General features: G+C 37.5%; 1 protein-coding gene across 6 annotated transcripts in view; it reads left to right on the top strand.

Moving 5' to 3' along the window:
* The window catches only part of PPP1R12A (protein phosphatase 1 regulatory subunit 12A), a 166,459-nt gene that overhangs the window by 126,283 nt on the left and 20,888 nt on the right, over positions 1 to 19,288 (top strand). For 2 of the 6 annotated variants that reach the window (XM_055358747.2, XM_055358750.2), the window contains exons 10-19: positions 909 to 1,025; positions 1,410 to 1,625; positions 2,839 to 2,933; positions 4,076 to 4,180; positions 5,075 to 5,242; positions 5,640 to 5,816; positions 12,783 to 12,873; positions 13,972 to 14,172; positions 14,416 to 14,584; positions 17,988 to 18,109. In XM_055358747.2, coding sequence (XP_055214722.1) covers positions 909 to 1,025; positions 1,410 to 1,625; positions 2,839 to 2,933; positions 4,076 to 4,180; positions 5,075 to 5,242; positions 5,640 to 5,816; positions 12,783 to 12,873; positions 13,972 to 14,172; positions 14,416 to 14,584; positions 17,988 to 18,109 — 1,461 coding nt within the window. The remainder of the gene's footprint in view (positions 1 to 908; positions 1,026 to 1,409; positions 1,626 to 2,838; positions 2,934 to 4,075; positions 4,181 to 5,074; positions 5,243 to 5,639; positions 5,817 to 12,782; positions 12,874 to 13,971; positions 14,173 to 14,415; positions 14,585 to 17,987; positions 18,110 to 19,288) is intronic. The other 4 variants (XM_031016580.3, XM_055358748.2, XM_031016581.3 and 1 more) reach the window with 4 other exon arrangements.

Raw genomic sequence — 19,288 nt, 5'->3', positions numbered from 1 at the left:
CTGTGCGTCTCTCAAAACTTTAAAATATTCTACAGAGCCCCCGTGATTTTGTTGTGACACTCTGGAGCACTTTGGTGCACATTTCAGGAACTGAGGAATGCTTAGACCCTATTGATAGCAATTCATTACTGGAAGTACCAGAGGTATATATAACAGTTTTGTCCATGAAGTGGCCCTCAAGCATCATCATGGGAGCTTTAACAAGCCCTGTTAACCTGCTAATTATAGCAAATGTTGGCAATAGATATGAAAGAAATGATTTTTAAAAAATTATTAATACCCTATGCTTGTGGCAACTAGTTAGTTGCTGTATTCACCAATCTATATAGTTAACTGGGGTTGAGTATAGAAATTCTAGAAGTGAAGCTGATGAAGTGATCTAAAGATAACAGAGGTTGCATTTTTAGGGTTGTTGGAAAGTCCTTAAAATAGCATAAATATTTGTACATAAAATTAGTTTTTATTATAGTTGAAATAGTTAATGTTTGGTGGGGAAATCAGTAAATTTAAGGCTGTGATGTTAAAAAAAAAGTATTATAATTGGAAAAATATCAGTTACTAGTTTTTGTTGATTATATTGGACACAAAATTTTTTAACCAGAGTATATACATGGATTAAAAACAAAATTCATGTGCAGTAGTTTGTTCAGTCACATGCTATATTATCTACTCTATATGCCTTTAATTGCTTTAGAAGTTTATTAGATTTTTTTCAGATTACCTCATGCTAAAATTAGAACTTGTTCCCAGTGACTTTTAAAGATTGGATCATTACCCAATTATTGGGGTTTAATTTATTATAAAATTATTTTAAAATGAAGAAAATATTTTTTGTTCATAACTTCCCTTTTCTGTTTTCATGCTTTCAATCTTTATCTCTTTACCTGTCTTATTTTAATTGGCTTTAGTATGATTTCATTGCTCCTATCATGCCTGTGGTGGAATCAGTAGATCCTGCATCATGGAGGCAGGGCTTGCGCAAAACTGGCATTGTTCTTGTGCCCAGTAAGGGTGAAAAATCTATGGTGAGGCATTTCTATGTGCAAGAATTTATATTAGGTTACAACATAACAAGTTTAATATAAGTTGGTTCCAAAGATGCATGGTTTTAAGTCCTTATGGTGTGCTCATTTCTGTTTTCTGTATTTGCATCATAATTTTTCTGTGTGATATAAAGTGTGTAGTGTGTTTTCTTAAGTCTAACCCCTAGGAAGGTAGTCTATTTCTTTAAAATTTTTAGATCTTTACATTTTTTACTAAGACATTAACCTATGTAGTAAAAGTGTTTTATCCTGAAACTGTAAACCATAATTTTAAATATATTATCTGTAAACTTATTGTTTCCAATTTAAGGACTGATCAGCTTTAAAAATTCTTTTTTCTTTTCCGAAAAAATAAAATAAACACAGTTTCCAACCACAGCTACAAAAATTTCTCCCAAAGAAGAAGAGAGAAAAGATGAGTCTCCTGCAACTTGGAGGTTAGGACTTAGAAAGACGGGCAGCTATGGTGCACTTGCTGAAATCACAGCATCTAAAGAGGGCCAGAAAGAAAAAGATACTGCAGGTGTTACACGTTCAGCTTCAAGTCCCAGACTTTCCTCCTCTTTGGATAATAAAGAAAAGGTAATCTATTTCACAGTCTGATTTCTATGAAAACTCTTATGATTTCTTTTCCAGGAATATCAAATCTGGTAGATTTTCTGCTAGTTATCTTTAGATCTAGGTATCAAGTTAACCTTAATGAATTACATAAGACAAATGTAATTTATACAGAATTATAAATACTGGAAAGATCAGATGTATTTGCCTAAAACATAAATTATGGGACTATACTCCGTTAAAGGAATCTATTATCTTACTTGAGAATTTATAATAGAACTGTATTAAGGAGCAGGCTTATTTTGTTTATTATGATTCAAGAAGCTTTCTGAAGTTTAAAAAACATAGGAACACATTTATTCTAGAATGTTAGTATACTCATAAGTTACATTTATTCAGTATCTGAAAAAAAATACCAGATTTTTCATCTACCATATTACAAGCAACTTTGTCTTAATGAGTAAATTTAATAACTCTATTTTGAGAGGCAGTATTAATACTGCGTTATATAGGATGTACCACAGTTTATTCAATACTAGTATTTATTTTTACAGCATATTCAGTGCTTGGACTATTTTTTGCCCGTACAATTTTCTTTCTATACTTAGAAATGTTTCCTTATATCAGAAATTCAGATGAAATTTCTCATCAAGTAATTCTAATATTTTTGCTTTTTTATCAGTTTACTGTGCAGTTGGTTTCCAGGTATTTTATGCCAGCTTACTAGGAATGTATCAGAGTGTCATTGTCACTACACACTCTTAGCCATATTTGGATAAATATAATTTAAATAATATTTGTTTTGACTATTTTGATGTATTTGAGAGCATTGCTTATCAAGGTTCTAAATAGCTTGTATAATATAAATGCTTGAGACCTCTCAGTGAATCATATTTGAAAGTTTATTTCTCTGGAAGAAATAAAGATATTTCAGCTTATGACACAGTATTAATCTGTTAGAGAAGTTTTAGAAAAAGTCATTAAAATCTGGAGAAATTTTTTTCCTTTCTTAGTAAAATATTATCTGATTCCAGGCTAAAAGAGAAAGAAAACTAATTTGAACAGGCTGATTATTGATTGACATTAATTTTAGAGTTCAGCTAGGAATTGTTGAAATACTGTAAACTATGATAGCTATGTAATTATAATTATTGAATAACCTTTTCTTAATACTTTTAGCATTGCCTATAGTCAGTACCCAAATTAATTTTTACTTATTTTTTTCCCTGTTGTGTAGGAGAAAGATAGTAAAGGAACTAGGCTTGCATATGTTGCACCTACAATACCAAGACGACTAGCCAGTACATCTGACATTGAAGAGAAAGAAAACAGGTGAGTTTATTTTGATTTGCTTTATGCATTCACTATAAAATCTTTATTATCTAGCATTAGAGTTAATACATGAGCATTGTAATTATGTGCGGATATGTATTGTGGGAAGAGATGGAGGATATTCCTGAAGGAGAAAATACCAGGTACATATTCTTGAGGAGGTGCAGGCTTGGTATGTTCATGAAATAATAGCAAAGAAGATGTGGCTGGAACAGAGTAAGGGGAAAGTGGGAGGAGATAAGGTCACGAACTAGTACGAGTTCTCTAAATATTTGGAACATTTAGGAAAGGGGAAAGAAGAAGGGAAGGAAAGCCCTTACTTAATCATTTTAGTTTGTTTTAAATATTTTTGTTTAAATATTTTAGTTTCTTCCTGTTTTTCAGCTTATAGAATTTTATTTTTTTAATTTAATTTTTTTTATTTTTATTTTTATTTTTGAGACAGAGTCTCACTCTGTCACCCATGCTGGAGTGCAGTGGCGCAATCTCGGCTCACTGCAACCTCCACCTCTCAGGTTCAAGTAGTTCTCTGCCTCAGCCTCTCAAGTGGCTGGGATTACAGGCACCTGCCACTCTGCTCGGCTAATTTTTTTATTTTTAGTAGAGACTGGGTTTCACCATCTTGGCCAGGCTGGTCTTGAACTCCTGACCTTGTGATCCACCCGCCTCGGCCTCTCAAAGTGCTGGGTTACAGGTGTGAACCACTGCACCCGGCCAATAACTTTTTAATATACTTGTAATCATGGTATAATATCTAATTTTTTATTTTTTTCCCCTAAGATCTCATAAGCAGTCTTCTATGTTAATATATATTTTTAATAAGCATTTTTTTATCGGCACATAACATACTATAAAGTAGATCTTCTGCGGTTAAAGTAAGCATCTCCCCTACTTTATATTTTGTGATCAAAAAGCATATTTCTATAAATATCTGAATTTTCCCCCATACTTAGGGGAAAAATTATATCTTAGGGTATAATCTTAGTACTGAAATTACTTTATCAAATTCTTGATTAGTATTCCTAAGTGTCCTCCCAAAGGTTTTTACTAGTTTCAGCTTATACTAATATTTACTAGTGTACAGCTTTCTTAATCCTATTTTAAAATTATGTACCAGAATCTGAAGGGTGTTCTTTTAACAGAGATTCTTCAAGTTTGCGAACAAGTAGTTCATATACAAGGAGAAAATGGGAAGATGATCTTAAAAAAAATAGCTCAATTAATGAAGGATCAACGTATCATAAAAGGTAATAATACTATTCTTAAGTGGTTTTTATGTATTCATTTATAAAAATATGAGGCAATTTGTTTGGAGCCCTCAGTTTAACATCATTTTAAACAAATATGTGTTTTTATTAAATACGAGTTTTTGTTGTTTAAAACTTACTCTAAACACAGGATATATATTTAAAGATAGGTGATAATTTGTTCTTATGCCTATTATATAATTAAGCTTCAAATATTATGAAATGTTTTTTGGATTGTTACATATTTAAAAGGAACTCCTTTAGAAGGAACTCCTTGACTAGAACAACTTAAACAGGCCAGTGTCTTAATGGATCTAGTTGTCATTGTTGATCTGGAAAGATTTGGCTTGCCCTAGAACTCAGAGCTATGGAAATGCCTTCAGTTGGAATGTTGGTAGTATCATATTGAAGAGGAAAAAAAGCCCTATAAACAGTTTCTTTACTAAAAGCAACCAAAAAGAATAAGATGTGAACAAGTATCATGTAGGCATTGGTTACTTCTGAGGTATCTGACCCATTGCTGAAATAATTTTCTTCAAAAAAATGTCAACGTCTTGTTTTCCCTGGGTAATACAAAACCAAAGTGTGTTTTTCAGGCTCAGCCTGGCATGACCATATGGTGTGGAATAGTTTCAAAAATATGAAATATCAGATCATCTTTGTCTTGTTGAGAAAGTTGGGAGGAGGCACTAAAATGATACACTACCAAATTAAGTGAAATCGTCTAAACTCTAGCAAGTTGTAGATGCAACTCTTGGTGCTGGAGCTGGTGGTGTATTTAGGAACACAGTTTTTAAATTTTTTTTCTAGCCTTGTAATTTGTATAATGTATAGACATTAACTATAGAATACACATACAAACACATCCTATATAGATATGACTCTTTTGTTTAGTTGCTCCTTTGGTAGAAGACAAGATGATTTGATTAGTTCTAGTGTTCCAAGCACCACATCAACACCAACAGTTACCTCTGCAGCTGGGCTTCAGAAAAGCCTGCTTTCCAGCACAAGCACTACTACAAAGATTACAACGGGTTCTTCCTCAGCAGGCACACAAAGCAGGTAAGTCACAGATACATTTTGTGCTCAGGTCTACTGTGTGCTTATGTATGTGCATGCGTTTTTGTTTAGAAGATTGTGGGGCTCTGGATTTTTTCATTTATCTTGTTAAATTTATTTGCAGACAAAAATTGGTTCCAAAATGAGGCAATTATGCATGTCTGGGGGAAATTTTAAGTTCCTGAACTATGAACTTTCCTTGAATTAGACTGCTTAAAATGTAAATTTCTCTCTTTGACAACTCTGGGTGAGCTTTTTGGTTCATAATTTAAGAATGTCTCACCTTGCGTTTTAAAAAAATCCATCCCTGTAGTCATGTGTTTTCAGCTGCTAGAAAGTGCTTTCATTGTTTAGCTGTTTTCCTTTTCTCTTTTTTGTGTTGCTGCTTATGATGCTATAGTACCTCAAATCGTTTGTGGGCTGAGGATAGTACTGAAAAAGAAAAGGACAGTGTTCCTACGGCAGTGACCATTCCTGTTGCTCCAACTGTTGTAAATGCTGCAGCTTCTACCACAACCCTGACTACAACTACTGCTGGCACTGTCTCCTCCACAACAGAGGTCAGGGAGAGACGCAGGTGTGTAAAGGTCATAACAGTACTGCTGATATATCTTGCCCAGTGATCAAAGTTGTTTTTTGTTTTAAAAAAGATCTTGTGAGGTTGATGGCCATCTCTCCAGTAGACTAATAAATGAAATACCCTGTCAGCTCAGAACTATGTAAACTGATACAACTAGCAATTATTTATATTTAGGCTTTGCGACTCATCTCTGACAGAATTAATGTTTTTTTGTTTAAAGTCAGTGAGCAAGACAGTTGTTTTCTTAAACATTTTAGTTTCTAAGGTGGTTTATTTCAAAAAAAATTTTTTGATGAAGAACTGAAAACACCACACACTTAGGGAAAATTAGATGCAACATGACAAAAACAGGTTTTATCATTCTTCTCATTGTTTCCTCCCATTATTAAGAAATTTGAAGGATGTTGAACTGTTTTGTTCCTGTTGAATTGGAGAATTTCTTCTCTTGGTAAGGAAAGACTTCTGTGCATAAGTGTAAGCCAAATAATTTTGAGTATGTTGAATACATTCATTTAATTTTATCTCTGATACATAGAAAGCACTTATTCAGATTTTTTCAAAGAGTCTGAATTTATTTTGTGTGCTTAAATATTTTTAAAAGATTGCTCACTTCTTTCTATTGCTGCCTATTGGCATGGAATCATAGATGTACAAAGGAGCTTACTAACTATCTTTTGGGATTTCCTTGCTTTACCGAAGGAAACTGAGACCCAGAGATAATATGTGACTATTTTACTTTTGTATGGTTTATTGGTGTGAGGGCTGAGGCTAGCCCCAAGATTGCAGGAAAAGTAGTTCAGTTCTTTCTGCTATATTATGCATAGTCCCTAGCTTTTTTTTTCCTCTTGAAAAAAAATAAAACCTTAGGAAACCAAATGTCAGCTTTATTTTTATATTTTATTCTTGCAAAATTAACTATGTAACTAATTTTTTTTTTTACTAAAATACTGACCAGATTAACTTTGTTTTATTTCTGTCATGTAGTACTTACATACAGAGTTCTTTTTCTCTGTTGCCTAGTGAAGTGCCTGGCCTGTAGTAGTAATGGCCTCACAGTAATATTTGTGTTTGAATATATGAAAAGTAATAAGTTAGTGTTAACTTTTTTTCTATCATTGCATCTTTAGTTTTTGCCTATATTTAGGTTTTGTTTCTATTTCTATGGTGAAATTTAGTGGTACTTCTATAATGCCACTGCAAGTGGTTGGTATTTTGTGATTTGAGTACCAGTATAGGTCATATTATATTTTAATTATCTTCCCCTTTTTCTTATAAACTTAAGTCAGTTTTAGGTTGTTGTAGTGCTTCTCAGTAAGACCACAGAGCCAACAGAAATTAGTATCCATCATTTAATCAAACTTAAATAAGTTTGAGGGCTTTGCTTTTTTTGGTGGTGGGGTTGGGAGGGGTTATTGAAAGGAAGAAGGATCAGAAGTTCTTGGTTTCTTACTCCTTACTCTGCCTTGATTCTTAAGGTTAGAATTATCTTTGAGTCAGAAACTCTTCTGTTAAATGAGGTGTTTGATTTATATTATTTTTAACTTCTAGAATCTTTTCTATCTCTAGCATAGAGATTCAGTGCTTTTGAAAATTTCTCCGGTGACAAAACCTAATAAATGTCTCCCCAGAATCATCAGTTGTTTCAGAACAAATTATGATTCTTAACCCACAGACTTGTTTATTCTGCTAAAGAGAATTGAGTTTTGACTTTTAGAATTAGTCCTAATTAGTTTTAATGGAAGACATTGAAAATTGAAAATTAAACGCTTGGATATATTTTTAAACACAACAGATTCTAATTGCATAAGAAAAAAATGTGGCGACATTTTTTCTCGTCTATATTATAGAGGTTTTTTGTTTGTCTTAACCTTGTTTCAATGATGTTTGCAGTGATATTGTTTGTGTTTTGTTCCATGTGAAATAATTGTTTGCAATCTTGAATACATTGTTGGCCTCTTCTCTTTGTCTTTTATTTAAATTTCGTCAGTGGTTCTGAAATGTATATGATTTAAAATTTGCCTACAAAATGTATATATGGTGATTTGAGAATATACTGTGGCTAAAACAAAAAGTCAACACAGGTATACCCTTTGGGTTGCTCAGAAAATGGTAAGCAGCTAAGGAATAAAATTATATACCCTATATAGTTCTAAGAAAGAGATGCAGTAGGTCAGTGTGATACAGCAATGATAAAGGCAACAATGGGGTTTGGTGGGTATATTCTACCATCTTTTAATGATCAGCTCTTTGCAATTAAAAGTACATAAAATATATAAATTATTTTTCTTCTCTATGTCGTATTCTTAGAGGTCTGCTCTAGATAGGTACCCCAAAGGAGGAGAAAGGAACTGAATATTAGATGGTAATTATCAAATAAAGGAAATGTGTTTATATTACAAATTGGTAAGCTATATTTTTATGCTAATTTGGGATGTCATATGGAAAATTAAAATTATCTGCAGATGCAGATTTTATGTCTTTCAGTTAGTAACTTTTATCCCCCTAACCTTCATATGTGAAACCAGGTATGATAGATTTATTGACTTTCATGGCAATTTGAAACCATTGAAAAGGAATCCAGGCTCATTGGGAGAGAGTGTAGTGGTTGATAGTACTATTTGCCATGGTACTAAAAAAGAGCCAAGTGTCAATGCAAGTTTCTCTATTATACACTAAATATGAAACATTTCACTGTAGTCAAATTTGACAGTAGTTCACGTTCATATTTAGTTTCAGAGCAGCTCATGAAATGCTAAAGTGATAGCATGCACCCTATCTGTCTTGCTATGAACTTTTTTTTTCCAAGACAGGATCTCTGTCACCCAGGCTGTAGTGTGGTGGTGTGATGATAGCTTCTGCAGCCATGACCTCCTGGGCTCAAGCGATCCTCTCACCTCAGCCTCCTGAGTAGCTGGGACTACAGGTGCACCATCACACCCAGCTAATTTTTTAAATTTTTGTAGAGATGGAGTCTCGCTATGTTGCCTAGGCTGGTCTCAAACTCCTGGCCACAAGCACTCTTCCCACCTTGACCTCCCAACGTGCTGGAATACAGGCATGAGCAACTGTACCCAGCCTGCTATAAGCTTTGCTTAACCAGATTAACTATCACATTTAGGTTTCATCTCCTTTTATTTTTCCTTCTCTTCCTTTGGTAGAAGTCCAAAAAGTAATAACTTGCATAGGGCCAGTAGGTACATAAATTAAATGAATGAATGGAAAAAATAGCCATTGGACATTTCCCAGGCTGATGTTCTTAGGAGCACTTTTCTATATTTACTGAATATGCCACAAAATGGGTCAGGGGTGGAGGATTCTCTATTTAAATGGTCTTGGGAAGTACTGAGTTAAGCCAAGTTAATATAGGTTACATCTCTGATTGTATCACAGACCTTTCAATATTTTATTGTGATTTTCCTAGAGAAGGTTGGAATGTATAGCATTTCCCTAATTTATGCAATCATTTTCTATAACAAGCCCCTCATATCCCAGAATTAATGTTTCTTAAATTTTAATAACAAGATTATTAGTTACTCTCTTATTCCTTTTAAATTACTTGTCCCAGGAAACTCACTATAATAGTTATAAAAACATAGTGTCTGTTATATCTAAATAAAATTAAAGTCAAAGTATAATAGTGATGGAATTTTCATCTTAATATAAGTATGTTGGATGTCCCATTCAAGTAAAACTCCCTCTTGTAAATTTCTTGACTTAGCTACAAATGTAATTATGTGGAAACAGCAAGAACAACCAGTTTTCTGAACTAATTTTAAGCAATAAGTAAGAGTTAATTGATGAAATTGAGGCAACTAAGATCTTGCATGAGAAATTACCTGGTCATCTTAGGGTTAATTGTCTAAGGAGGTGAATGCTAAGAATAGTGTCATGTATTCTAGTTTTAGAGAAACAGATTCCAAAAATTTCAGGGTTGTAGAAAGAAATATGATTTCCTTATATATATAAAAAGAATGAGGGCTCTCTAAAAAGAGTTTTGAAAAAATGGTAGATGATTCTAAGGATGTTTGAAGATATGCTATACTCGCTGAACTGAGAGCTTTAAAGGACACAGAGAAAAGGCATAAAACTCAGTAAATTCAGAGGTTTGTTATGATTGTATGAATAGTGTTAGGCTAAAAAAATGAATTAAAAATTGAGAAGAATGTTAAAGCTAACAAAAGAAAGAGCCTTTTTTTATTTTTTATTTTTTGAGACAGAGTTTTGCTCTAGTTGCCCAGGCTGGAGTGCAATGGCGCAATCTCAGCTCACTGCAATCTCCACCTCCCGGGTTCAAGCAGTTCTCCTGCCTCAGCCTCCTGAGTAGCTAGGATTACAGGCATGCGCCACCACACCCGGCTAATTTTGTATTTTTAATAGAGACGGGGTTTCTCCATGTTGGTCAGGCTGGTCTCAAACTCCTGACCTCAGGTGATCCGCCTGCCTCAGCCTCCCAAACTACTGGGATTACAGGCATGAGCCACCGCGCCCAGCCAAGAAAGAGCCTTTTTTAAAAGTAGCATTTGAGCTGGGCACGGTGGCTCATGCCTGTAATCCCAGCACTTTGGGAGGCTGAGGTGGGCAGATCATGAGGTCAGAAGATCAAGACCATCCTGGCTAACAGGGTGAAACCCTGTCTCTACTAAAAATACAAAAAATTAGCCAGGCGTGGTGGCAGACACCTGTAGTCTCAACTACTCGGGAGGCTGAGGCAGGAGAATGGCGTGAACGCAGGAGGCAAAGCTTGCAGTGAGCCGAGATCGCGCCACTGCACTCTAGCCTAGGCGACAGAGCGAGACTCCGTCTCAAAAAAAAAAGTAGCATTTGAATAAAGAAAACTCACTAGATCATTGCCTGGGGTTTTGAGAGGGGGATACATGGAGTAAACTTAATAAATTTAAACAGCATGGAAGATAGAGATACAGTTGACCCTTGAACAATGCAAGGGTTAGGGGTGCTGACTCCCTGTGCAGTCAAAAATTAGCGTAAAACTTTTGAGTCCCCCTAATCTAAATTAATAGCCTACCATTGACTGCAAGCCTTACCAATAACATAAGCAGTTGATTAGCACATATATTGTATGTTACATATATTATATACTGTATTCTTACTATAAAGCTAGCTAGAGAAAAGAATGTTATTAAGATAATCATAAGGAAGAAAAATGTATTTACTACTCATTAAGTGGAAGTGGGTCATCATAAAGGTCAGAATTCTCTTCGTCCTCACACTGAGGAGGAAGAGGAGGGATTGGTCTTGCTATCTCAGAGGTGGTGGAGGTGGAAGGAGGCAGAAGAGGCAGGCACACTTGGTGTAACTTTCATATAAGTGGACCTGCACAGTTCAAACTTGTGTTGTTCAGCAGTCAACTGTACTCTAGTTCTATAAGTGTTCTCTGAGAAATGTGAGCTACGTGGTGTAATTCGATGAAGCGTTAATGATTGAACTTCCCAAGAAATACTGATTATCAGAGGAAAGTCTTTATGTTGTGTTGCAGGGCTTTGTCATATCTTTGCTTGTTTGACTCTTTAATTATTTAACTTTTTTTTTGAGTCTCAACTCTGTCACTCAGGCTGCGGGGTGGTACAATCTCAGCTCACTGCAGCCTTGATCTCCAGGCTCAGGTGATCCTCTCATCTCAGCCTCCCAAGTAACTGGGAGTACAGGCATGTGCCACATGCCTGGCTAATTTTTCTATTTTTTTGTAGCGACAGGTTTCCTCATGTTTCCCAGGCTGGGCTCGAATTCCTGGGCTCAAGCAATCAGCCTGCTTCAGCCTTCCAATGTGCTGGAATTACAGGCATGACCCACCACACCCAGCCTTACTTAACTTTTGACACAGATTACTTGCTATTGAAAAGGTGCATACCCCGTGACAAGAGGAAACATAGGCTTAAATTTATAAGAAGAAATTTAGTGAAGATAAATGCCAAGTCCTGTTCTTTATATCAGAAAATCAGTTATTTAGGAGTAACATGCTGATTTAAAAGCTGTTTATATATAAAAAAAAACTGGAATTTTTTAGAGCACTCAGAAGTATGGACAATAATATGTTGTCTGACGTATCATTAGTAAAAGCACACTGACAAGAATGCAGGGAGACCGGGCGCAGTGGCCCACGCCTTTAATCCCAACACCCTCTGAGGCCGAGACAGGCAGATCACTTGAGGTCAGGAGTTCGAGACCAGCCTGGCCAACATGGTTGAAACCCCATCTCCACTAAAAATAAAAAAATTAGTCGGGCGTGGTGGTATGCGCAGGTAGTCCCAGCTACTCAGGAGGCTGAGGTGAGAGAATCATTTGAACCCGGGAGGCAGAGGTTACAGTGAGCTGAGATTGCGCCACTGCACTCCAGCCTGGGCGACAGAGCGAGACTTTGTCTCAAAAAAAAAACAAAACAAACAAAAAAAGATTTAGAAAGGAATTTGATACCTGTCTTCCAATATTTGAAAATACTGTAGGTAGAGAATAATTTAAAACCCCTTTTAGTAAGTCATTAAGTAAGATGCTTAGATTATCACTTTTAGGGGATGTTTTCAGGGCTGGAGAAGAGGACCTTCCTCAGTTAAAAACAGACAAAAAATTTACTCCTTATCCATTCTGCTTAATTGGGCTAAATGAAATCCTTCTATTTTTTTTCAATAGAGCTAAAATTTTTAATCTTCAGTTCTCTAAATCCTTTTTAAAAATGTGGTTCCATCTTAAAATTAAATTACATTATTTTAAAAAATGTAGTTAGGAAGTTAAAATGTGATGTTAAAATATAATTATTAAAATATAACTAGTTCCAATCTAAAAAGAAATTATAAGATTGCATTATTGAATTTCAAAGACCATTTTCTGAAGACTTTTCCTTAAAACTTATTAAGATATTAAACCTGTATGTTTTATTCATATGCATTGATAGATATTTACATTCACAGGTATTGTATTTACAACTAATGATTTTTCAATTTACTACTGTAGATCATACCTCACTCCTGTTAGGGATGAAGAGTCTGAATCCCAAAGAAAAGCAAGATCTAGACAAGCAAGACAATCTAGAAGATCAACACAGGTATAGTTAATGTAATTAATATATAAAACTTACATAAGTAGCATATAAAATATATATACACACACTGACATAAAACAAGTTACCTTTCTCTTTTTCAATTTGTTGTGAAAATATTGATGTCAGTATATAGTGTGAGTAAATCCTTAAAAGGTAAAGGTTGCTGTAGTTATTCTAGTAATTCTAGTGTGAATAAATCCTTAAAAGGTAAAGATTGCTCATAGCCTTTTGTATGGTTACACTGCTACTATTATATTTCATCTAATTAGCATATGCCTTTGTGTCTTTTTGAGTATTTTTTAAATCATTATTCCTAATACAGTGTCTGGCCCAGAGTATTTGGTTAGAATAAATTAATCATATATGATGTCTAATAACTATTTAAAAGTTCTATGAATATTTGGAAGTCGGGGGCAGAGAATAGGCTCGTATATTAGGTATAAACAACTAAAGTGCAAGTATGAAAAAAATGTCATTCAGGCTGGTGATCTCCTTACCTCCGTTTTGCCATTCTGATTATGCTGTATATGATGTATACTTTCGTGTCTTTCTTCTTTCCCACAGTTAAGAAGCTCCACAGTCCAGATTCAGCTGTCTATCCTTACCATTACTTAGCTTTCAAGCTGAACTATTTGCTAGGGCCTTAATATACTTTTTCTGTCTTTATACTTTCCACTTCTTGAAATCTAACCTGTTCTTCAGGGTCAAATCTTGAAAAATTTACCGAAATCTCTTTTAAGCCTTAACAATCATCATGCATGTGTATATAGATACATATACACACATATATACACACACGCAGACATATATAAAAACATAAATATTTATAATATACAAACAGTACAGATATTGGCTATTCTTCTCTAGTTTGAACTTGTGGGGAACATTTATATGCATAGAGTATCCAGTACCTATCGTTGTGCTTGCTAATGGTGATTCTTCGTAGAGTGAATGTAACTTGCTGTTTCCATTTGCAAACCAATTTTAAACATGCATATTTGACTTTTAATGCATTTGTATGTAATATATCTATTTCTAAAATATTCCTTGAAACAAGCTTTAATGCATCTCATAATTATATTGATCTTTTTATGTGTGCAGGGAGTGACATTAACTGATCTTCAAGAAGCTGAGAAAACAATAGGAAGAAGTCGTTCTACCCGAACCAGAGAACAAGAAAATGAAGAAAAAGAAAAAGAGGAAAAAGAAAAACAAGATAAAGAGAAACAAGAAGAAAAGAAGGAGTCAGAAACATCTAGAGAAGATGAATATAAACAAAAGTACTCCAGAACGTATGATGAGGTAACAGTATATCAAAAGCACATTTAAGTCAAATGGTACGAATAGTCCTTTTGATCCTTAACATGCAAACAATTTATATACCAACAAACCATATGCAAAATACTGTAAAGGATTTTAGCTGGAAATTTGAATTACTTTGGCGTGATTAGTACACTACTTTTTCTTTGAAATGAATTTTTAAGTATTTTATGTTTTTAATTGTGTTTAATGTTTCAAATGGGTTTTGATCTTAATGTTTCACAGACTTACCAGCGTTATAGGCCAGTATCAACTTCAAGTTCAACCACTCCATCCTCTTCACTTTCTACTATGAGCAGTTCACTCTATGCTTCAAGTCAACTAAACAGGCCAAATAGTCTTGTAGGCATAACTTCTGCTTACTCCAGAGGAATAACAAAAGAAAATGAAAGAGGTAAGAATACCAAATTTTGAAAACACTTTGCTTTCTTCATATAATCCTTTGGATTTGGGTTTCCTAAATAATAATTCAACAGTAAAGGAACAGCATCCTAACTTGTGATTCATTGAACCTAAACAGAAAGAATATGAAGGTTGAGAATGAGAAAAGTAGAAAACAGAAATAGAATATGGCTTGCTGTTGATACTAATATTTTTATAACCTAATACTTCACAAAAATCTTCATGTCCACCTACAAAGAAAAGTTAATATCGAACTGGTGGGTGACTATTTCTAGAAGCAGTTTACTAGTGTAGTACTAGTACTTCTCAGATGCTTTAAGCTATTTCTTGCCTACTGTGTAGATCATATCATTTAAATTTTTTTTGTGAAATTGTTGTAAACTAAAATTACTAAATACATGTAATGCTCTCACTAAAACACATTTTTATGCTTATTTCTTTTTTTTTTTTTTTTTGGGATTTTTTTTTTTTTATTGATCATTCTTGGGTGTTTCTTGCAGAGGGGGATTTGGCAGGGTCATAGGACAATAGTGGAGGGAAGGTCAGCAGATAAACAAGTGAACAAAGGTCTCTGGTTTTCCTAGGCAGAGGACCCTGCGGCCTTCCGCAGTGTTTGTGTCCCTGGGTACTTAAGATTAGGGAGTGGTGATGACTCTTAACGAGCATGCTGCCTTCAAGCATCTGTTTTTTTTTTTTTTTTTTTTTTTGAGACGGAGTCTCGCTCTGTCGCCCAGGCTGGAGTGCAGTGGCGCGATCTCGGCTCACTGCAAGCTCCGCCTCCCGGGTTCACGCCATTCTCCTGCCTCAGCCTCCCGCGTAGCTGGGACTACAGGCGCCCGCCAACACGCCCGGCTAATTTTTTGTATTTTTTAGTAGAGACGGGGTTTCACTGTGTTAGCCAGGATGGTCTCGATCTCCTGACCTCGTGATCCGCCCGCCTCGGCCTCCCAAAGTGCTGGGATTACAGGCGTGAGCCACCGCGCCCGGCCTCAAGCATCTGTTTAACAAAGCACATCTTGCACCGCCCTTAATCCATTTAACCCTGAGTGGACACAGCACATGTTTCAGAGAGCACAGGGTTGGGGGTAAGGTCACAGATCAACAGGATCCCAAGGCAGAAGATTTTTTCTTGGTACAGAACAAAATGAAAAGTCTCCCATGTCTACTTCTCTCCACACGGACCCGGCAACCATCCGATTTCTCAATCTTTTCCCCACCCTTCCCGCCTTTCTATTCCACAAAACCGCCATTGTCATCATGGCCCGTCTCCAATGAGCCGCTGGGCACACCTCCCAGACGGGGTCGTGGGCGGGCAGAGGGGCTCCTCACTTCCCAGTAGGGGTGGCCGGGCAGAGGTGCCCCTCACCTCCCGGACGGGGCGGCTGGCTGGGCGGGGGGCTGACCCCCCCACCTCCCTCCTGGACGGGGCGACTGGCCGGGCAGAGGGGCTCCTCACTTCCCAGTAGGGGCGGCCGGGCAGTGGAGCCCCTCACCTCCTGGACGGGGCGGCTGGCCAGGCGGGGGGCTGACCCCACCACCTCCTTCCCGGACGGGGCGGCTGGCCTGGCAGGGGGCTGACCCCCCCACCTCCCTCCCGGACGGGGCGACTGGCCGGGCAGAGGGGCTCCTCACTTCCCAGTAGGGGCGGCCGGGCAGAGGAGCCCCTCATCTCCCGGACGGGGCAGCTGGCCGGGCAGGGGGCTGGCCCCCCCTCCCCCCTCCCGGACGGGGCGGCTGGCCGGACGGGGGGCTGACCCCCCCACCTCCCTCCTGGACGGGGTGACTGGCCGGGCAGAGGGGCTCCTCACTTCCCAGTAGGGGCGGCCGGGCAGAGGAGCCCCTCACCTCCCGGACCGGGCGGCTGGCCGGGCGGGGGGCTGACCCCCCCACCCCCTTCCCGGATGGGGCGGCTCGCCGGGCGGGGGGCTGACCCCCCCACCTCCCTCCCAGACGGGGTGGCTGGCTGGGCGGGGGGCTCACCCCCACCTCCCTCCCAGACGGGGTGGCTGCTGGGCAGAGACGTTCCTCACTTCCCAGACGGGGTGGTTGCCGGACGGAGGGGCTCCTCACTTCTCAGACAGGGCGGCTGCCGGGTGGAGGGGCTCCTCACTTCTCAGATGGGGCGGTTGCCAGGCAGAGGGTCTCCTCACTTCTCAGACGGGGCGGCCGGGCAGAGACGCTCCTCACCTCCCAGACGGGGTTGCGGCCCAGCAAAGACGCTCCTCACATTCCAGACAGGGCGGCAGGGCAGAGGTGCTTCCCACATCTCAGACGATGGGCGGCCGGGCAGAGATGCTCCTCACTTCCTAGATGGGATGGCGGCCGGGCAGAGGCTGTAATCTCGGCTCTTTGGGAGGCCAAGACAGGCGGCTGGGAGGTGGTTGTAGCGAGCCGAGATCACGCCACTGCACTCCAGCCTGGGCACCATTGAGCACTGAGTGAACGAGACTCCGTCTGCAATCCCGGCACCTCGGGAGGCCGAGGCTGGCGGATCACTCGCGGTTAGGAGCTGGAGACCAGCCCGGCCAACACAGCGAAACCCCGTCTCCACCAAAAAAATACGAAAACCAGTCAGGCGTGGCGACGCGCGCCTGCAATGGCAGGCACTCGGCAGGCTGAGGCAGGAGAATCAGGCAGGGAGTTTGCAGTGAGCCGAGATGGCAGCAGTACCGTCCAGCTTCGGCTTGGCATCAGAGGGAGACCGTGGAAAGGGGAGAGGGGGAGGGAGAGGGGGAGGGAGAGGGAGAGGGAGAGGGAGAGGGAGAGGGAGAGGGAGGAGAGGGAGGAGAGGGAGAGGGAGAGGGCGCTTATTTCTTAAAAAATACATTTCTTTCTCAACTATATATTGGCATATTGATACTCATTACCATTTCCTATTATTTTATATAAACTTTCTACTTAAATTCTGAGTAATTCCTACTTTAAATCAGATATAAGTACTAAATATAGGCATTTCATATTTTAAAGCCAAAATCTTACAGTATTAGTCATGATAATATCAGTAGTAATGTAGAATAAACAGCAGAAAATAAAGTTTTTTCCCAATTTCCAGCTATATATTTTCTCATGTTGATCATTGAGATATTTCAGTTCTTTAAACTTCTGTGTGTGAGGCCTGCATTGTGTTTGTAAAAATGTTGAACCAACATTTAAAATTAGAGATACTCACTTCAAACTTCAGATTTTTCCCATTTCTTGAAAAGTTGGCTGACCTGGCAACACTGGATCTGAATTCTCACATACCAACAATTGGCTGGAGCTAAGTAGTAGCAGCTGCCTACCTTCCATCCCCCTAGATAGTCCCCTGGCCCATTTTACCCATTGTTTTTACAATTACCTTGCAAAATATTGTCAAGATATATTGCTATATTGTGGTTCATTGCAATCCTTAACAGAGGGAGAAAAAAGAGAAGAGGAGAAAGAAGGAGAAGATAAATCACAACCTAAATCAATCAGAGAACGACGACGACCAAGAGAGAAAAGAAGATCTACAGGAGTTTCATTTTGGACACAAGATGTGAGAACCTATTAAAATACATTATTTGATAGTATTCTTGATAGTATTCTTAATGTGTCCAAAAATACATACTAATAATTTCTTATATGCCTTAGATTTCATATTCCTTAAATCATCACTGTGTTTTCTGAGTTGTTAAATAAGAAAAATTATTTTTAAGGATAGTTAACTACTTAGATTGTTGGTACTACTTAAAAGGAGTGGTTCTGACCTAATTATGGAATAGAAATAATAATGTCTGAAGCTCAGAGTGCATGTATTGATTATTTTATAATAGGTAAACTGCTTCTTGTAAAAACATCTTTTAAGAATTTCTAAGGAGTCTATTTAATTTCATTTTCATAAATATCATTATAAGATCTACATTACAGATTACTTCCATCTCAAAGCATGCTAAATAGAGACAGTGCTTTGCTTATCAAATTACAACAGTCTTGTAAAAATTAGTGTTTTCCTGGTCCTTGATTGTAGGCCTGACATTGCTATTCATTGATTTTGTTTCCATTTTCTAAAAAATAAACCTTTTATTGAAGTATGGCATGTTTAGAAACATAATTCATACATGTATAGCTTAATGGATTAGCACAATAGGAGCATATCTATGTAATCACCACTCAGAATGATGAATAAAAATAGCAGTGTAGATTGCCCCTATGTTCTCCCTCTCAATCCCTATCATCCTTATTTTCAAAGTCAGCTAGTATCCTGATTTCTAACACCGTAGTTAACTATGCCTGTTTTTGAAGAGCATATGACTAGAACTATAAATTTTATAACTCAGTGTTATGTTTATAAGATATATCTATGCTATTGTATGTAGCAGTACATTTACTTCTATTGTTATAAAAATATTTTTTAAAGAAAATTTCTAACTATTCTTTCACTGAAAGAACATGGAATCATCTGTCTTCCTGTTAAACTGACCCATCTCTCACTATATGTTCCTCTTTATCTCTAATATTATATCTGACCTTAAATTCTGCTTTTTTGAAAAGCTTCCTTTTGATTATCTTTGTATAATATATCTTTTCTGTTATTTTCAATTTATTTGTGTTTTTTTAATAAACAACATATTTAGGTCAACTTTTTTCTGAACTTTTTTTTAATTGCAGTGTTTCAGTCCATTTTAATTTTACTTAATTACTAATTACTTAATTACATGAAACAAATAACTGTCAT

The sequence above is a fragment of the Gorilla gorilla genome, chromosome 10 (assembly GCF_029281585.2).
Source record: "Gorilla gorilla gorilla isolate KB3781 chromosome 10, NHGRI_mGorGor1-v2.1_pri, whole genome shotgun sequence".
Lineage (NCBI taxonomy): Eukaryota > Metazoa > Chordata > Mammalia > Primates > Hominidae > Gorilla > Gorilla gorilla.
Note: the sequence above shows the minus strand (reverse complement) of the source record. Positions and strands in the feature narration are given on the sequence as shown.